Genomic DNA, 17,002 nt, shown 5'->3' with positions numbered 1-17,002 from the left:
GGGCTGACCGTAGGGACTGTGCATGCTGCTGAATGTTCTTGTTCAGTGGCGGCGGTGTGAATACCATCTCATGATCTTCCTCAGTGTCCATGCTGAACCTTTTTTTTACTTGGTCCAGATGCTTGCGGCACATCTGCCCATTGTTAAGTTTAACCACTATGACCCTATTCCCCTCTTTGTCTATTACAGTACCCTCAAGCCCCAAAGCGTGATTGAGAACAAATACGGGGTCATCAATTTCTATACATCTCCCCCTTGAATTTCGGTCATGGTACTCGTTTTGGGACTGGCGCTTGCCCTCAACAATGTTGGACAGGACTGGATGAATGAGGGACAGCCGAGTTTTGAGTGTTCGTTTCATGAGTAGCTCTGCGGGCGGGACCCCCGTGATCGAGTGCGGTCGGGACCTATAGGCCAGCAGGAGGCGCGATAGGCGGCATTGAAGGGAGGGTCCTTGAATCTGGAGCATGCCTTGTTTTATGATTTGGACCGCACGTTCCGCCTGGCCATTGGAGGCCGGCTTGAACGGTGCTGTCCTGACATGATTAATGCCATGACCCGACATGAACTCCCAGAATTCGTAGCTTGTGAAACATGGGCCATTATCGCTAACAAGGATGTCCGGCAAGCCATGGGTCGCAAAGACCGCGCGCAGACTCTCCATGGTGGTAGATGTCGTGCACGAATTCAAAATGATGCACTCGATCCATTTCGAGTACGCATCAACCAAAATGAGAAACATTTTTCCCATGAACGGGCCCGCATAGTCTACGTGAATATGTGACCATGGCCTGGTAGGCCAGGGCCACGGGCTGAGCGGGGCCTCCCTGGGGGCATTACCTAGCTGGGCACACGTTGCGCACCTGCGAACACAGTGTTCCAGGTCTGAATCAATTCCTGGCCACCACACATGTGACCAGGCAATGGCCTTCATCAGCACGATGCCTGGGTGCTCGCTGTGTAGTTCCCTGATGAATACTTCCCTGCCCCTCTGGGGCATGACTACTCGGCTGCCCCATAGAAGGCAGTCGGCTTAGATGGAGAGCTCATCCATCCGTCTGTGAAACGGTCTGACCTCCTCAGGGCATGCTCCGTGTGCAGGCGCCCAATCCCCAGTCAGGACACATTTCTTAATCAAGGATAGGAGGGGATCTCTGTTGGTCCAGATTTTGATCTGATGGGCTGTGATGGTGGAGCCTGCACTGTCAAAGGCATCGACAGCCATGACCATCTCAGCGCTTTGCTCCGCTGCACCCTCGGTGATGGCCAGTGGAAGCCTGCTGAGCGTGTCAGCGCAGTTTCCGGTGCCAGGCTGGTGCCGGATGGTGTAGTCATACACAGCGAACGCGAGAGCCCACCGCTGTATGCGAACTGACGCATTGGCATTGACAGCAGGGATGTTAATGGCTTGTGGTCCGTTTCTAATTCGAACCTCTTGCCAAAAAGGTACTGATGCATCTTTTTCACCCCATAGACACATGCGAGTGCTTCCTTCTCAACCATCCCATATCCCCGTTCAGCATGAGAGAGCGACCTGGAGGCATAAGCCACAGGTTGTAGTTGGCCCTCAGCGTTACCCGGCTGCAACACGCACCCAACCCCATAGGACGATGCATCACATGTCAGAACCAATTTCTTACGGGGGTCGTACAGGATCAACAACTTATTTGAACAAAGTAGGTTCCGCGCCCAATTGAAAGCCCGTTCCTGACAGTCCCCCCAAAACCAATAGCAACCCTTACGCAGGAGCACGTGTAGCGGCTCCAACAATGTGCTTAAGTTTGGCAGAAAGTTCCCGAAATAGTTCAAGAGTCCCAGAAATGAACACAACTCCGATGTGTTGCAGGGCCTGGGCGCTCGTCGAATCGCCTCCATTTTGGATTCGGTGGGCCGAATCCCATCTGCAGCAACCCTCCTGCCCAGAAACTCGACCTCGGGAGCCAAATACACACACTTAGACTTCTTGAGTCGCAGGCCTACCCGGTCCAGTCGGCGTAGCACCTCCTCCAGGTTGTGGAGGTGTTCCTCAGTGTCACGATCGGTGATGAGGATGTCGTCCTGAAATGGATTTGAGCAGGCTTTCCATGTTTCTTTGAAAAATCGCAGCCGCTGATCGAATGCCAAACAGACACCTGTTGTAAACAAACAGTCCCTTGTGCGTGGTGATGGTGGTCAGTAGTTTAGATTCGTCGGCCAGTTCTTGGGTCATGTAGGCTGAAGTGAGGTCCAACTTGGTGAACAGCTTGCCGCCTGCCAGCGTGGCAAAAAGGTCCTCTGCTCTCGGGAGCGGGTATTGGTCTTGTAGGGACACCCGGTTGATAGTGGCCTTGTAATCGCCACAGATCCTGACCGAGCCATCCGCGTTTAGGACGGGAACAATGGGGCTCGCCCAGTCGCTGAATTCAATGGGCGAGATGATGCCCTCTCTCAGCAACCGGTCCAACTCGCTCTCAATTTTCTCCCGCATCACATACGGCACAGCTCTGGCTTTGTGGTGCACTGATCTGGCGTCCGGTGAGATGCGTATCACTACTTTGGTACCTTTGAACGTCCAGACACCAGGTTGAAATAGTGACTCAAATTGCTGTAGGATCTGTGAGCATGAATTTCGCTCCACAGATGACATGGCGTGCTCATCCCCCCCATTTCCAGTTCATCTCAGCTAACCAGCTCCTCTCCAACAGTGTGGGACCAATGCCCGGGACAATCCAGAGCGGTAGCCGGTTCACCGATCCATTGTGTGTGACCGCCAACATTGCACTGCGTAGCACTGGAATGATTTCTTTGGTATATGTCCGTAATTGCGTCTCAATGCGTTCTAGTTTGGGTCTACTGGCTTTGAGTGGCCACAGCTTTTCGAATTGTTGAACACTCATGAGTGACTGGCTGGCTCCCGTGTCCAGCTCCATGCATACAGGGATGCCGTTTAATAGGACTTTCATCATCATAGGTGGCGTTTTGGTATATGAGCTGTGAATGTTTGCCACATGAACCTGCTGAACTTCAGCGTCCATTGATTTGCCCCAAGCGTCATCCTGCCTCGCAGACCCCTCATCTGGTTTATCCGCCTCATATATTAGCCTGGTTACAGGCTTTCTGCACATTCTGGCTAAATGGCCACTGAGGTTACAATTTCTGCAGACGAACTGTTGAAACAAGCAAGTCCTGGCAGCATGTCTGCCCCCACACCTCCAGCATGAACTGAGATTCCCATTGTTGTGAACAAAAGAGCTGTTACAAGGCATTCCTCGCTGATTGTCCCTTTGACTGCTCTTGAGCACCCTGTTAGTGGGTGTCAATGGCCCCATCCCGGGCCTCATTGTCCACTGGGGGGGGGGCGTAAATGTCCGTTCAGCCTGCCATTGTCTCTGTTGGAGACTTACTCTTGGGTCTGTTGCTGCCTGGGGTGTGTCGAACTGCCCTTGCCTGCCTGCGGGGCTCTGTGTCGCGTTTATGATATTGACTCCCTGATGGAGGCAGAATTGCGCGCGTATATTATCTTGGTTTCCTCCTCCCCCGCCATAAAAGTCTGAGCCATCAACGCGCCGCTTCCAAGGTCAAGTCCTTGGTCTCAATTAGCTTTCTGAAAATCCCAGCATGACCGATGCCTAGGGGCTGCCTGTGCAGAGGTCCCGGCACTGTTTTCAGCGCAGGGACTTGGCTTTGCCCCCCACACCTTGTGCTGCGCCGCGCCCAGCTCCAGAGTGCCTGCAGGGAGCCGGAGAATCTGTAAGTATTTTTTAGGCGCGAAAAACGGGCGTCCAGGTCGGGGCTGCGCCGTTCTAGGCGCGGCCCGAAACTTGGGCCCTATATCTGTACTCCTCTAATTCTGTCCTCTTGAACATCCCTAATTATAATTGCTCAACTATTGGTGGCCGTGCCGTCTGTTGCCTAGGCGCTGAGCTCTGGAATTCCTTTCCACCTCTCTACCCCTCTTTTCTCCTGTAAGATGCTCCTTAAAACCTACCTCTTTGACCAAGCATCTGCTCTAATTTCACCTGTGTGGCTCGGTGTCAAATTTTTTGTTGTCTTATACTCCTGTGAAGCACCTTGGAACATTTTACTACGTTAAAGACTCTATATAAATACAAGTTATTGTTGTTGTTTGTTGTTGAATACTTGAAGTCTCAATCCAGCTCCTAGTGGGTATGGCCTACAACACAAAACTACCCCTAATTTGGTACTTAATGACAATCTCATTGAGAGGACAGAGAGAAATGGAAAAATGTAACACTGGCCTATTATGGGATGCTCTTCTGGTTGGGACTCGGACTACAGAAGTGTACTGGTTATTATACTGGACTAGTAACTCAGTTCAAATCACATCAGATCATCATAAAAACTGAACTAATATCCATCAGAGAAGGGAACCTTCCACCTCTGCCCAGTTTGATCGATATATGACTCCAGGCCCAGATTACATGGTTGACTCTGAAGGACTAGTACTTTTTGTTCAAGAAGGAAGTCCGCTATCACTCAGGGGCAACTAAAGATGGGCATTAAATGCAATCTTGCCAATTTTGTCCACATCCTAAGAAGTTAAAAAGAGGCATTGTTACAACTTAGTAAGGGGTGCTTTAGCCTGCATCAAGGTTATACTATGCCAGATCTGGGAATGCTTGCTGAAACTGGTTCCATTTTCTAGTACAAAATTGAAGAGCAAAAAATTCCACTTTAAAAAAAATTTGGCAGTTTGTGGGATTTAAAAAAAATCTTTGATTAGAATGTGGAATTCTTTGCTACATAATCCATAATTTCTGAGAATAGATGTTTGTGGGGTGGGGGAGGTCGTGAGGAATATTAAAGAGTAAGAGACTGAGTAGGGTAGTTGGATTAGACTAGGTGGTTCATGTGGCGAAAAACACTGGTGCAGACATGATGAGCTGAATGGCTCATTTCTTTACTGCAACATTCTTTTATTCTATGTTCATAGTAGAATATACATCATTATGTGGATTTATTTCATGATGTAGATATGCTCAACAGCAAATATTGTTGTTCTCTTTAGTGTTGATTGATCTATCCAATTTCCAGCTTTCACAGTTTTTCTTTTTATCTTTCCTGGTGCATGTTCTGCTGGTTTGAAGAAATAAAACTCATTTGAAGAATACAGAATTGCTGCTGTCCCTTGCTTTTCATTGGCTCACTGGTGTGTGTTATGCATATAATACAGAAGCATCTTTTTTTTCTAAAGAGGAAGTATATTTTTGATTGATACTAATAAACCTAATCCTTGTGTCTGACTCCAATATAGGCCTGTTACCACAGCTGATGGGTGTGGCACCAGAGAAAGCTATAAAACTTACTGTAAGTGCTGCAAATTTATACTTCAAGTTAATATATAACTTTACAAAATATCATGGCATGCTTACTGTATAATTTTCTAGTCTACTGTATCTAAATTTTTAGCAGGCTAAATGCAGAGCGACTTTAATATGATATAAGCTTACTTTGAATACTATAAACATTTTACCATCTGCGCCAGTCAAAAGCAACTTGTTTGCCACTGCAAGTGTAACTACATAATTTCCATTTTGCACACAGTAATCTTTTCTTTATTCAAGTGTATAGCCATCATTTAGAATCTATAAAATATCAAGTTTTGTAGATATTCTTTGATAGAAACTGCAAACATATTTTACACTACTATCCCCTCTAATTTTCTGTTTGTTGCTCTCTAAAATTGCATGATCAAAAGTCAGAAATGTTGGGAAACGGAATTCTTCAAATTTCAGGCACCCAGTGTTAGCATCAAGCACTTATAGGGCCCAAGTTTCCACAAGAAAAAAAACCCGTTTTTCGCGCCTAAAACGGCGCCTAAAAAAATCCTCGGTATTCTCCACCTACTTACAGGTCCTCTGGCCCTCGGCGCAGCCAGCACGAGCTGTGGGGGGGCGGAGCCAGGTCCCGGCGCTGAACTGTGTGGGAGGGGCTCGAAGCACGCAGCCCCTAGCCCTGGCTGAATGGCCTCACTGGGGCTGCGTGAATAAGGCTCCTCCCATGGCCAGCTCCTGCTCCCCGCCCCCGACCAGACCCGACACTCGTTCCCCCCCCCCCCCGCCGACCAGACCCGACCCGACACCCGCGCTCCCCCACCCCCCCACCCCGCCGACCAGACACCCGCTCCCTCCCCCCCCCCCGCCGACCAGACCCGACCCGACACCCGCGCCCACCTCCCCCCCGCCGACCCGACACCTGCTCCCCCCCCCCAACCCGAGACCCGCTCCCCCCCCCCCCCGACTGACCCGACCCGCGCTCCTGTTCCCCGATCCGCCCCCCCCTCTCTGTCCCCCCCCGCTCTCTCCCCCCCGCTCTCTCTCTCTCCCTCCCTCCCCTCCGCTCTCTCTCTCTCCCTCCCTCCCCTCTCTCTCTCCCTCCCTCCCCCTCTCTCTCTCTCCCTCCCTCCCTCCCCCTCTCTCTCTCTCTCCCTCCCCCTCTCTCTCTCTCTCTCTCTCTCTCTCTCTCCCTCTCTCCCCCTCTCTCTCTCTCTCTCTCTCCCTCCCTCCCCCTCTCTCTCTCTCTCTCCCTCCCTCCCTCCCTCCCTCCCCCCCCCCCCTCTCTCGCCCTCCCTCTCTCTCTCTCTCTCTCTCTCTCTCTCTCTCTCTCCCCCTCCCGCTCAGCGGCACGAATGGCTGCAGAATTCTCCCTGGCTGAAGCACTTTCAGACAGGTAGGAAGATGGTTTATTTAATTTTTTTCTTGGCTTATAAATGTTTATTCAGGTTGGATTTATTTGTATAATATTTGTAGAAGTATAAATAAGGATTTATTGTCGAATTTAATGAGTTCCCTCCCCCCCACCCCGCCACCTCGTTCTGGACGTCTAATTTGTAACCTGCACCTGATTTTTTAATGTGTAGAACAGGTTTTTTCAGTTCTACAAAAATCTTCACTGGTTCCATTCTACTTTAGTTTGGAGTACATTTTCACTGTGGAAACTTTCAAATCAGGCGTCAGTGGCCGGACACGCCCCCTTTTGAAGAAAAAATTCTGTTCTAAACTAGAACTGTTCTACCTGACTAGAACTGCAGAAAAAAAAATGTGGAGAATTGCGATTTCTAAAATAGTCCGTTCTCCACCAGTTGCTCCTAAAAAATCAGGCGCGAATCATGTGGAAACTTGGGCCCATAAAGTCAGTTATAGCACAGCCAGAGTTCCCTGTACTCTACCCAATGATGTGCCCAATCCCAATCTCAAAAGAGCATCGCTAATTGGGTGATTTTCTTTTTTGTTTTCCACACCAGCTATTCTGTGCCCTCTCTGAGTGAGATTGCCAATTGGTGCAGAATTAAGGTCAGTTTTATGCTATAGGCCTATGTCCACGGTGAACTGAATTGAAACTGCCTGAACTCATTTGACATGGGGCCCTTACAGACAACAAACGCAGGAAATGTTCATCCCACTATTCTGAGCTGGCTTTAATCCAGGTTCCAGAAATGAAAGGCGGTGACTCACATTGGGTATGATTTCTTAGAAGATGATACTTCTTTGGTATCTTGCCCAAGGAGTCATTCTTTGTGCATGTGACTGGAAAATATCAACATGACGTCTGCCTGTGAGAGAATGACAGCTGAGTACCTATGAAGATACCAGGGGAAATTCAATATTTAAAATATTAATAAATATGCTCTTTATGGAACTGTTGACAGTTTGATATGAATAGATTTTGCAGAGACATGTTATAAAACTTATTTCAAAATATTTTATTCCATTATAGGTGAATGATTTTGTAAGAGACCGGTTTGCTCGGAGTGATGGCTCCATCCCAATCGTAGCAGAAATATTTGCTGGTGGTTGTGTGAGTATTGGTCTTTATGATATAACTCCCAATGTAATGTTCATGGAAAAAGTTTTTTTTTTTAAATCTCCTCACTTCCTGTAACTATAACTGTTTGTATATTGGCATTCGAGGGGTTACTTGCAATGGCAGTTCCCGATGCTTAGACCTAGCACACCCAATGGCAATTCCAATGTGAACTTGCTGGATTTTCTAAGTATGGAGTAGGATTTTAGTGTTGATGTTTTGGTTTATTTGGAGTTTATGTAACATAGAGTTTAGGAGGCTGACTAGAAGAGTATGGGAGAGATTGAGCTTTGAGTGGTGAAAGGTGTAAAAAGAAAGACTTACATTTATAGAATGTCTTTCATGACCTCAGGATGTCCCAAAGCCAGTGAAGTATTTCGCAAGTGTAGTCACTATTATAATGTCGGAAACACGGCAGCCAATTTCCACACAGCAAGGTTCCACAAACAGCAATGTGATGATGACCAAATTTGTTTGTGTTTTAGTGATGTTGGTTGATGGATAAATGCTGGCCAGGACACCGGGCAGAACTTTCCCGCTCTTCTTCAAAATAGTTCCATGGGCTCTTTTACATCCAGCTGAAGGGGCAGACAGGGCCTCGATTTAACGTCTCATCTGAAAGATGCTGTGTGCCTATGAGAGAATGACAGCTGAGTACCTACAGATACCAGAGGAAATTCAATATTTCCGACAGGCACCTCCGATAGTGCAGCACTCCCTCAGTACTGCACTGAGGTGACAATCTAGATTTTGTGCTCAAGAGTCGAAGCCACAACCTTCTGACTTGGAGGCTAGAGTGCTACCACTGAATCGCTGCCATCTTCTGTCATTTGTCATAGCTGAGGAGGGATATTGAAACATTCATGATTCTCTTTTTCCTTCGTTTGACAGTCTAATTTTTGGGAGGAGGTTAAATAAATTTTTTAAATAATCAGTCATCTGAAAATACACATCAGAACAAGGTTTTAATATCAAATTATGTAAAATTTAATTTGGTTTACAGAACCGTTTATTCCCAGAAGTTTTTTCACCTGTCCACAAAAATTTAGTCCACTTGAAATTTGTAGAGTTGATATTTAACTTTTTAAACTTGCAGTAGTAACATTTATTTTAATTATACATTAGGCTGCTGGTTTCATAACTGCATTTTTCAGTAAATAATCACACTACTGTAGGTGAAACATTATGTTCAATACTTCAAAACAAGTAGTTAATTGCAACAAAGAATTGAAATTTGTTCAGTTTTTACTTTAATGAATTTTCTTTTGCTCAGCTGGGTATCTGAGACACATGGAAACTCATCACCATGCTCGAGTCTCTAGAGCACGTTACTGAGAAACCTAATATGGAATGCACACATTCTCCCCATAGAGACACAACCAATTGCCCTGCAAGTGTGCAGCAGTATAACTGGCATTAACCAGTTAAAACTGCTGAGTTTATAACTCAGACCACTGTTAAGTTTCCAATTGTTTCTCTACTCAAACTGTATTACCCATCAAGCTACTAGCTTGCAGAGTTATCTGGATCTGAATGAAAATAAATCTTAGCCAGCAATGATTGGTGCACCCCTTCAGGTCTTATTAATAAACCAGACTAGCGAATCATCAGCACGCCCGAGATTAGTGTGGAACTGCCTGCCTCAGATTAGTGAGTTTGCCACAGAATATTTAATAAGGGTTAACACTGAGGTTGCGAACAGTCTGGTTTGGCCCAAAACGGTGGCTGAGGAGGGTAAAATTGGGGGCAGGTATGGAGTTGTGGCAGGAGCCAAATAGGAAGCTCTTCCTGCGTTTAACTGATGGAAATTGTGGCTCACCCAAGACTGGATGAAGGAGAGAGAGAGGAAATGATAGCAACAAGCAGAAGGGGAATAGAAGGCAAGGAGCGAGGAAATAAGAAAAAGAAGGAATGAGGGAAGAGAGAGATGGGCTCAGAGGGAATAACAGATGGGGAAAGAGAAAGAGAATGAGACCAGGAGAGAGGGAAGAAAAAAGTGACTGAGGGAAGGAGAGAGGGAATGTGCGAAGAGGCAATGAGAGAAAGTAATGGGAGTGACAAGGAAATAGAGAGTGGAAATGGATGGAATGCAAGGAAATAGAGAAATTCCAAGGATAGAAAGGGCAAAAGGGAAAGAAAAACCTTAAAGAGAATGAATGGGTAAATGAGGAGGAAAGAGGGCATGGATTACAGTATGAATGAATGAATAGATGGAAAGGCAAATGTGACAGATGGGGAATGAGTGAATGAGGGGAAAGTAAGACGGGTGGAATGGGAGAAGGACACGCGAAGATGCTATCCAAATTTCAGCTAACTAGTTGGAAACAAAGCATGTAAAAGGCCACATCAATGGCCAAGGTTTATAAATTGCTTACAAGATATACTTCAGTTACAATGAAAATATCAGTGAACATAATACAGGTTGAACCTTTCTAGTCCGGCACCCTCGGGACCTGACCAGTGCTGAAACAGAGAATTTTCCGAACCACGGAAGGTCAGTGCTGGTGATCGCTGAGTGAGGGAGGGGAGGCGGGGAATGTTGGTGATTGGTCATTTCTCTGTCTGTCTCAGGTCTGACTCCACTTCACTGCGCTGTCAAGTCCCACAATTCCACAATGAGGAAGCAGAGTGAGATGCTGAGCACCATGGGAGCTCCAAGCCCAGGCCCAGGAAAGCGGCAGTTCTGCTACGGATGCCGAACCACAGATGTTTCCGGACCAGAGAGTCCCAGACCCGAGAGGTTCAACCTGTAGTATACTATAACTCTTTGATATACAATTTCCTTTTCCAGCTCTAGAGCTTTGTTCTTCTCTCATTCACACTCCCTGTCACTATACATTCAAGTCCATTGCCCACAAATCAGGTTTACTTGTCAACAACCTTTAAGGTCCTTGTGTGAGGGACTTTACAAACTTGCCATTAGGGTGACTCCTCCTCCAGTGTACTTAGTGTAGTTCAAGCCCTCTTTCAAATATTTACCCTTTTTGCCACAAATCCATCTCAGCTTGGTCCCAGATTTTGCCCGGGGTAGATGGAAATCTTTCAATTTGATGCCTAGGGGTTCTGAACTATGAAGGAAAATTATTTGGAACTGTCTTGTATGCCATAAGTTAGTCCTGCATTGGGACATGGCTGTCATTTGAAAAAAATATGATAAAACCACTCTGAGAGTCCTGAAAAGCTGTGTCCAGGTTGAAGTTGGCATCCACCAGGTCCTCCCCAGATTTTATTGAAATCGAAATATTGTTTTTTAATTTTGTGTTTCACAATTGAACCCCTCCATCATGAGATTATTAGGGGAGATTTTATTTTGCTCTATGTTTGTAATAAAAGTGTTAATCTGACCTTTATAAACTTATGACCTTGTACAGATTTTAAATTAAGGCTGTAGCATAAACTATTCAGTCTCTTTGCAACTGCAGGTCTCGGTCATTATACCGCACACCTCGAATCATCGGATGAATATTTAAAATCCTTAAAATGGAAATTGTAGTTAATATTTGAATGCTTTATAACTGGAATTGTCAGAATAAACGTAATTGTATTTTGCTGATACAAAGCTGTTAGCAGAGGTTCTGTATAAGTCAGTCATCCTATATTAGAATTGAAAAGAATTCTCGAGGATTCTTGCCTGTGTGTAAACCACATGAGAGAGGGAGCACTGACTGTCATCTGACTGCTATCTGTGTTTGATCAGTGGCCTGCTGGGTCTTTCATGTAGAATCCCCCATGCAATAATTTTAGGAGTATTTAGGAACAGAAAACTGTGCTTTGATTAGCCTCCCTTTGATGTCTTCAAACATAATGGAGGGAAAATTACGATCGGAGGCTTCCTCCGGCCTGAAAATTTTTAACGAAAATACCTGGTGGGTCCGGAGGAACGTAGGATTCCGGTCAGAGGCCTCTCTCTATTCACTGTGCAGCATACGGGAACATGTCCTCAAAGGTACATATTTGTATCCTGGAATCACGTGAGCCTGGACCACCAATCACTATGTAGTATAGGTTGAACCTCCCTTTTCCGAAACCGCCTCTCGTTCGGAACCATTCCCGGTCGCCGGGTGGCACATGTGCACAACGCTGCTGGTCAAAATCTTGGAAAAATATCAATGAAAAAAAAACTTGCCCATTTACACTTACAGATCCACAATAAATTTACCCCAAATCCTCAAAAAGTATCAATGTAAAGTAAATTTACCCAACTTCGGAGCCGACACCGTGGGGCCCACCGGCTCGCCAACACTTCGGGGTCCGACGGCCCGCCAACACCACAGTGATGGAAATTCCAACAAAAATTGTTCAGAAATGTTTTCAAATGTTTTCAAAGGATGCGATGCCACAGTTTACCTTTTTGTAAACTGTGGCATCGCATCCGCTCATGACTCCATCTAGGACTCATTTATCATAGTCATTGCTGAATACACTACCAGCAGCTTGTGTAAGGGACACTATGCTGCCCTAAGCAAGACTGCACAAATAAGCAGCATGCAAATGCATATTGGGAGAGTCATGGTACCACCCTGCCAAATAGTTGTGTAACGATAAGGATGCATCCCAGGTGAGTATGCAGTTGGCTGAGGGGAATGTGCGTGTGTGTTGCAGGCTGACCATTGCAGTGCACTGTAAGGTTCAACAGGCACTTACCTTGGCAAACCTCTTCAAGGTGCTAAATTTCCCTTCTGGGAAAATGACCTCTTGATTACAGAAACTGCATTCATCTGCTCAGCTACATTTTCGTGGGCAGTGCTAACTACAGCTTGATGAGAAGGGTGCCCTTCGTATCCAAAAATGGCAAGACACTCCGGGATCTCAGTAAAGGGAGATGCCCTCCCATTAACCTCACCCCACTCCCCCAAGACCTTGGGAATTGTCAGACTTCTGGTTCATCTTAAATCATTACTGAACACAAGGGAATTGGAGACTTGTCAAAAGGAAGTGCAGGTACTACTTTAAGGAGCTGCTCTTGCTCAGGAAATCCCAGCTTAGGTGCTCCTAGCACATGATAAAGATTACATTGGAATCCTACCTGCAAAATGTAAATTATAGGACTTTGGAACTCAGAGAGGTCCCCACTGTGCACCAAAAATGTGAAATGTACTAGTATCAGCTATGCACCAGAAGTGCATTTACTTTAATATTCCTATTGCCATGTTAACTTGTTAATGGGTTTTATAAAATATGCTGCCTGACCTGCTGAGTATTCCCAGCATTCTCTGTTTTTATTTCAGATTTCCAGCATCCGCAATATTTTGCTTTTGTATTATAAAATATTTGTTTACATCTGACTTGTATGCATTTAAATTTCACAGAATATTTAGGGATTATTTAAACTGACACAAAAAGATAGCAAGGTGATTAGGAAGTGGGAATCATTTATTTTTGAGAAATTTGTGTTGACTCCAGAAGCCAAAGGGGAGATACATGGGGAGTAATTGGTCCCTGTCCCACCCGATTTTGGGGCACGAAATGCATGTTGGACTGACCAATTCTCAGTTGCCATTTTTCACACCCGATCCCCCTTTGAAGTGTGTTGGCTGTCAATATGGCAGCTGGCAACTTCCAAGTGCCCTGGGCGCCCCCCTAAGACTGGCATTAGGCCCCTTGCTTATGCTAATTAGCAGCCTAATTCTTGTTTCCGGACCCTGAAGCCAATTGGGTAACAGGTGGGCAGAGAAAGTGCTGTGCCGTTTTTCCAGGTCTACAGTGGCCTAACCACCGGTCATTAAAGGGACTGCTGGAGGCTGCCAAAACAGGTAAGTTTTTCTTCACGTGCCTTAATTTAGATCTGGGAGGAGCAATTCGGCAGGCCATTACCGGCCTGCGCTTGCCTGCCTTCACTCCCTTCCAGGATTTACCTGTGGGTCACTTTGGCGACCGAATCAGCCAATTTTGGTGAGGCTCCAAGTGACGAGCAGCATCAGGACACCAGATTGGTGTCCACAGCTTGTCGGTATAATGGAGATGAGGCCCAGAGCACAATTGAGTGAGCCTCTGGCATTGGGCGCTGTTATGTTTTTGGTACGACCTCACAAACACACACAGGCTTTAAGATGGCTGATAACTTCAGGAAGCCAGTCACGTGACTTGTTCCTTCTTTATTGCTGTAAACAGCAATGGCTGCAATGCCACAGTAGTGCACTGGGTGGAGCTGTATATATTACACTTCTCCCTCCTTAATGAAAAAGTAATTCTAACAAACAATCATCATAAATAACTTGCATGGTTATACATATCAAAGGATATGAACTTATTTTGCCATATTTACAAAGCAAGCTTAACCACTTGTTTTCTGTTTCGAAGAGGATACCTCCGCTCTCGAACAGAACCCTCCAAACATGATGTCGAACTTAGACTCGTTCTAGGCTGATCCTGGGGAAAGTTTTCCTCCAAAGGATGCCCTTGATTTACATTTGAACTCTCTACAACTTCAGAATGTTTGTCTGCCTGACTCGGGCACAGACTTAAATTCTGACTTTCTCTTGGACTTGTTTCCAGTACATTTGATATAGGATATGCTACTGATACTTTACTTGTATCAAAACTATCTGATGAGTCAGAAATAATTGAATCATTCCAACCTTCAACTCCTTCCACGTTTGCAGGTAAAATATGATCAATGTGAACAAACCTAACCTGTCCATTATCAAACATCTTGACCAAATATGTGCGAGGACCACATATCTTCACCACTCTTCCTGGTAACCACTTTAACTATTTATGGTGATGGTTCTTCACTCTCACCTTTTGATTTAATTTCACACTTCTCTCTTTTACTCCAGCTCTATCATGATTCTCTTTCTGTCTTAATTGTTTCTCTTCTACGCACGGAGCCAAGTTTGGTTTTAACAACGAGAATTTGGTTCGTGGCTGTCGTTTGAGAAACAACTCTGCTGGTGTTCTACCTGTAGTTGTATGAGGAGTATTACGATAAGTGATTAGAAAATTAGCTAATTTGTGGTCCAATGACAACTATCGTTTCTTTGGATTGGGATCCAACATCTGTTTGATGAGGGCACGTTTTACAATTTGTACAGTGCGCTCTGCTGCACCATTTGAAGCAGGGTGGTATGGAGGAACTTTGGTATGTTTCACACCATTTTTGCTCGTGAACTGTGCAAATTCTTCTGAACAAAATTGTGCTCCATTATCAGAAACAATTTCTTCTGGGAGGCCAAATGAAGAAAATAATCTTTGCAAAATGTCTAATGTTTTACTTGTTGTTAGTTTCCGCATTGGAAACACCTTGACCTACTTCGAATGGCTATCAATCACAATGAACAATTGTTGTCCTTCTAGCTCAGCAAAATCGATATGTAACCTTTGCCATGCCCTGGGAGGCCATTTGCATGGCTGTAATGGTACTGATGGTGGTTTCTAGCTTACCGATTGACATGTCGTACACTGAGTGATGATGTACTCTATATCTTTATCGACCTGGCCCCATAAGTAACTGCGTGCAAAACTCTTGGTCAAGTACATGGAGGTCTCCTAATAATTTGGACTTGAATTTATTAGGTGTAACCACTCTTGCACACCACATAATACAATCTTTATCGACTGATAATTCATTCCTACGAATGAAGAATGGATGAATATATTTGTCTGTTACCTGGTTTGGCCAGCGATTTGTGATGTAATCATGCACCTTTGACATAACTGGGTCACGTTTGGTTGCTGTACCAATCCTCAGCTGTGACTGGCAGTTCATCAATGTATGAAAAATTGAACACTTCTTCCCTATCAGGTGTAAATTGTGATGGGGAGGGCAACCTAGGTGTAGCATCAGCATTACTGTGATCAACTGATCGTCTGTATTCAATATCATATGTGTATACTTGTTATGTTCAGAATAACGCCACAAGACTATATTGTAAGCTCAAACTGTTGTGACCTTGGTCTCTTTAATGTGACTCCAGAGCGAGGAAGCAGCATGGTAGATTACCTTTATACCTGCTTGCCCAGGGTGCACATGTGGCCCTTAGGTCTCCCACAGGTGTGCCCCCTGGTGGCAAGTCTTACATATTGGTGATGTTTACATAAATACATAACATCACTCCCCCCCCGCCCCCCCCCCCCAAAGTCTTATGTACAAGTTATTTACAAGTTGAGGCGATCTGGCGCTCTGCGTTCCCGGGTTGATCGCCTGAGTTGAAGTCCTGGCATGGGTGAGTTGGTCGGATCATTGCTGCACGGCTGGTCTGATTGGACTGTCGGGCATGGTGGGTTCATCCTCGTGGTTGACAGCGAGGTCGATTGTGTTAGTGGGTCGCTGGGGACCAGGTCTTTTCACAGCGGTTCCTGGTTATCTGTAGTTCGCAGTTTGGTCTGGTCCAAATGCTGTCTGCATTTGCCCATTACATGGTTTCACAACAAACACTCCCTTTTTATCACAAACACTCCATTCCCCTCTTTGGCTAATACAGTGCTAGCAGCCCATCTGGGGCCATGAACATGGTCTACATCATTTATTCTGATGTTGCATGGAGGAGTCGTGCGATCATGGTACATTCTCTGCTGATAGCATACGGAAGGCTCGGTTCTGAGTGATTCTGTCCGGTGACTGCGTAGCATCCGGTATAGCGGGTCTATGGGGAGTCTACCGTGACACGTGTGGTGCTTGGCTTTATCATTTGGGCTGCCCGCTCCGGACTATTGTCGCTGACCCTAAGGTCTGGCAAGCCAAGGATGGCTGATATGGCCTTGAGACTTTCAGGAGGTCGCGTGGTCCCCGAGGATCCTGGGCCATGGTATGGAGGCCCAGGACCACCGACTGTGTGTAGCCTCCCTGCCTTTCTTTGCAACTTTACAGGGTTGCAATCTGATGGGATGAGCATTTCGTCTTTGCGACAGATAAGCTGCAACATCCCGTCTAGCGGTTCGCCATTAGCAGGCGGTAACGTGGGATCCTGGCTGGTCCAGGTCCTAAACTGGGGAGCCGTTACGGTTGACTCCTCGCTTTCTAGCACTTCAACAACAACGACCAGGTCTGGGGACTGCGCCGTTTCCACCCCAGTGGTGGGCAACAGTAGCCAACTGAGGGCATCAGCGCCGTTTTCAGTGCCTGGCCCATGGCGGATCATGTTACAGTGCACAGACAGTGTTAGACATATTCGAAACAAAGCATTGATAATAGTGCTTCTGCTCTCCAAAAACTGAGAGATTGGCAGCTTGTTTGACTCAAGTAAATATTGGGACACTC

At 45.9% G+C, this 17,002-nt stretch overlaps 1 protein-coding gene across 3 annotated transcripts in view; it reads left to right on the top strand.

The window, feature by feature from the left end:
• The window catches only part of LOC139264492 (electrogenic aspartate/glutamate antiporter SLC25A13, mitochondrial), a 343,232-nt gene that overhangs the window by 272,893 nt on the left and 53,337 nt on the right, over nt 1-17,002 (top strand). For all 3 annotated transcript variants that reach the window (XR_011593353.1, XM_070881056.1, XM_070881055.1), the window contains 2 exons: nt 5,255-5,307; nt 7,717-7,797. Coding sequence is in view for 2 of the 3 variants with exons in the window: in XM_070881056.1 (XP_070737157.1) it covers nt 5,255-5,307; nt 7,717-7,797 (134 nt within the window). In the remaining variant the exon portion in view is untranslated. The remainder of the gene's footprint in view (nt 1-5,254; nt 5,308-7,716; nt 7,798-17,002) is intronic.

This window comes from Pristiophorus japonicus, chromosome 5, assembly GCF_044704955.1.
Source record: "Pristiophorus japonicus isolate sPriJap1 chromosome 5, sPriJap1.hap1, whole genome shotgun sequence".
Classification (NCBI taxonomy): Eukaryota; Metazoa; Chordata; class Chondrichthyes; family Pristiophoridae; genus Pristiophorus; species Pristiophorus japonicus.
The sequence above is the reverse complement of the archived record's forward strand: the minus strand, read 5'-3'. Positions and strand labels throughout refer to the sequence as shown.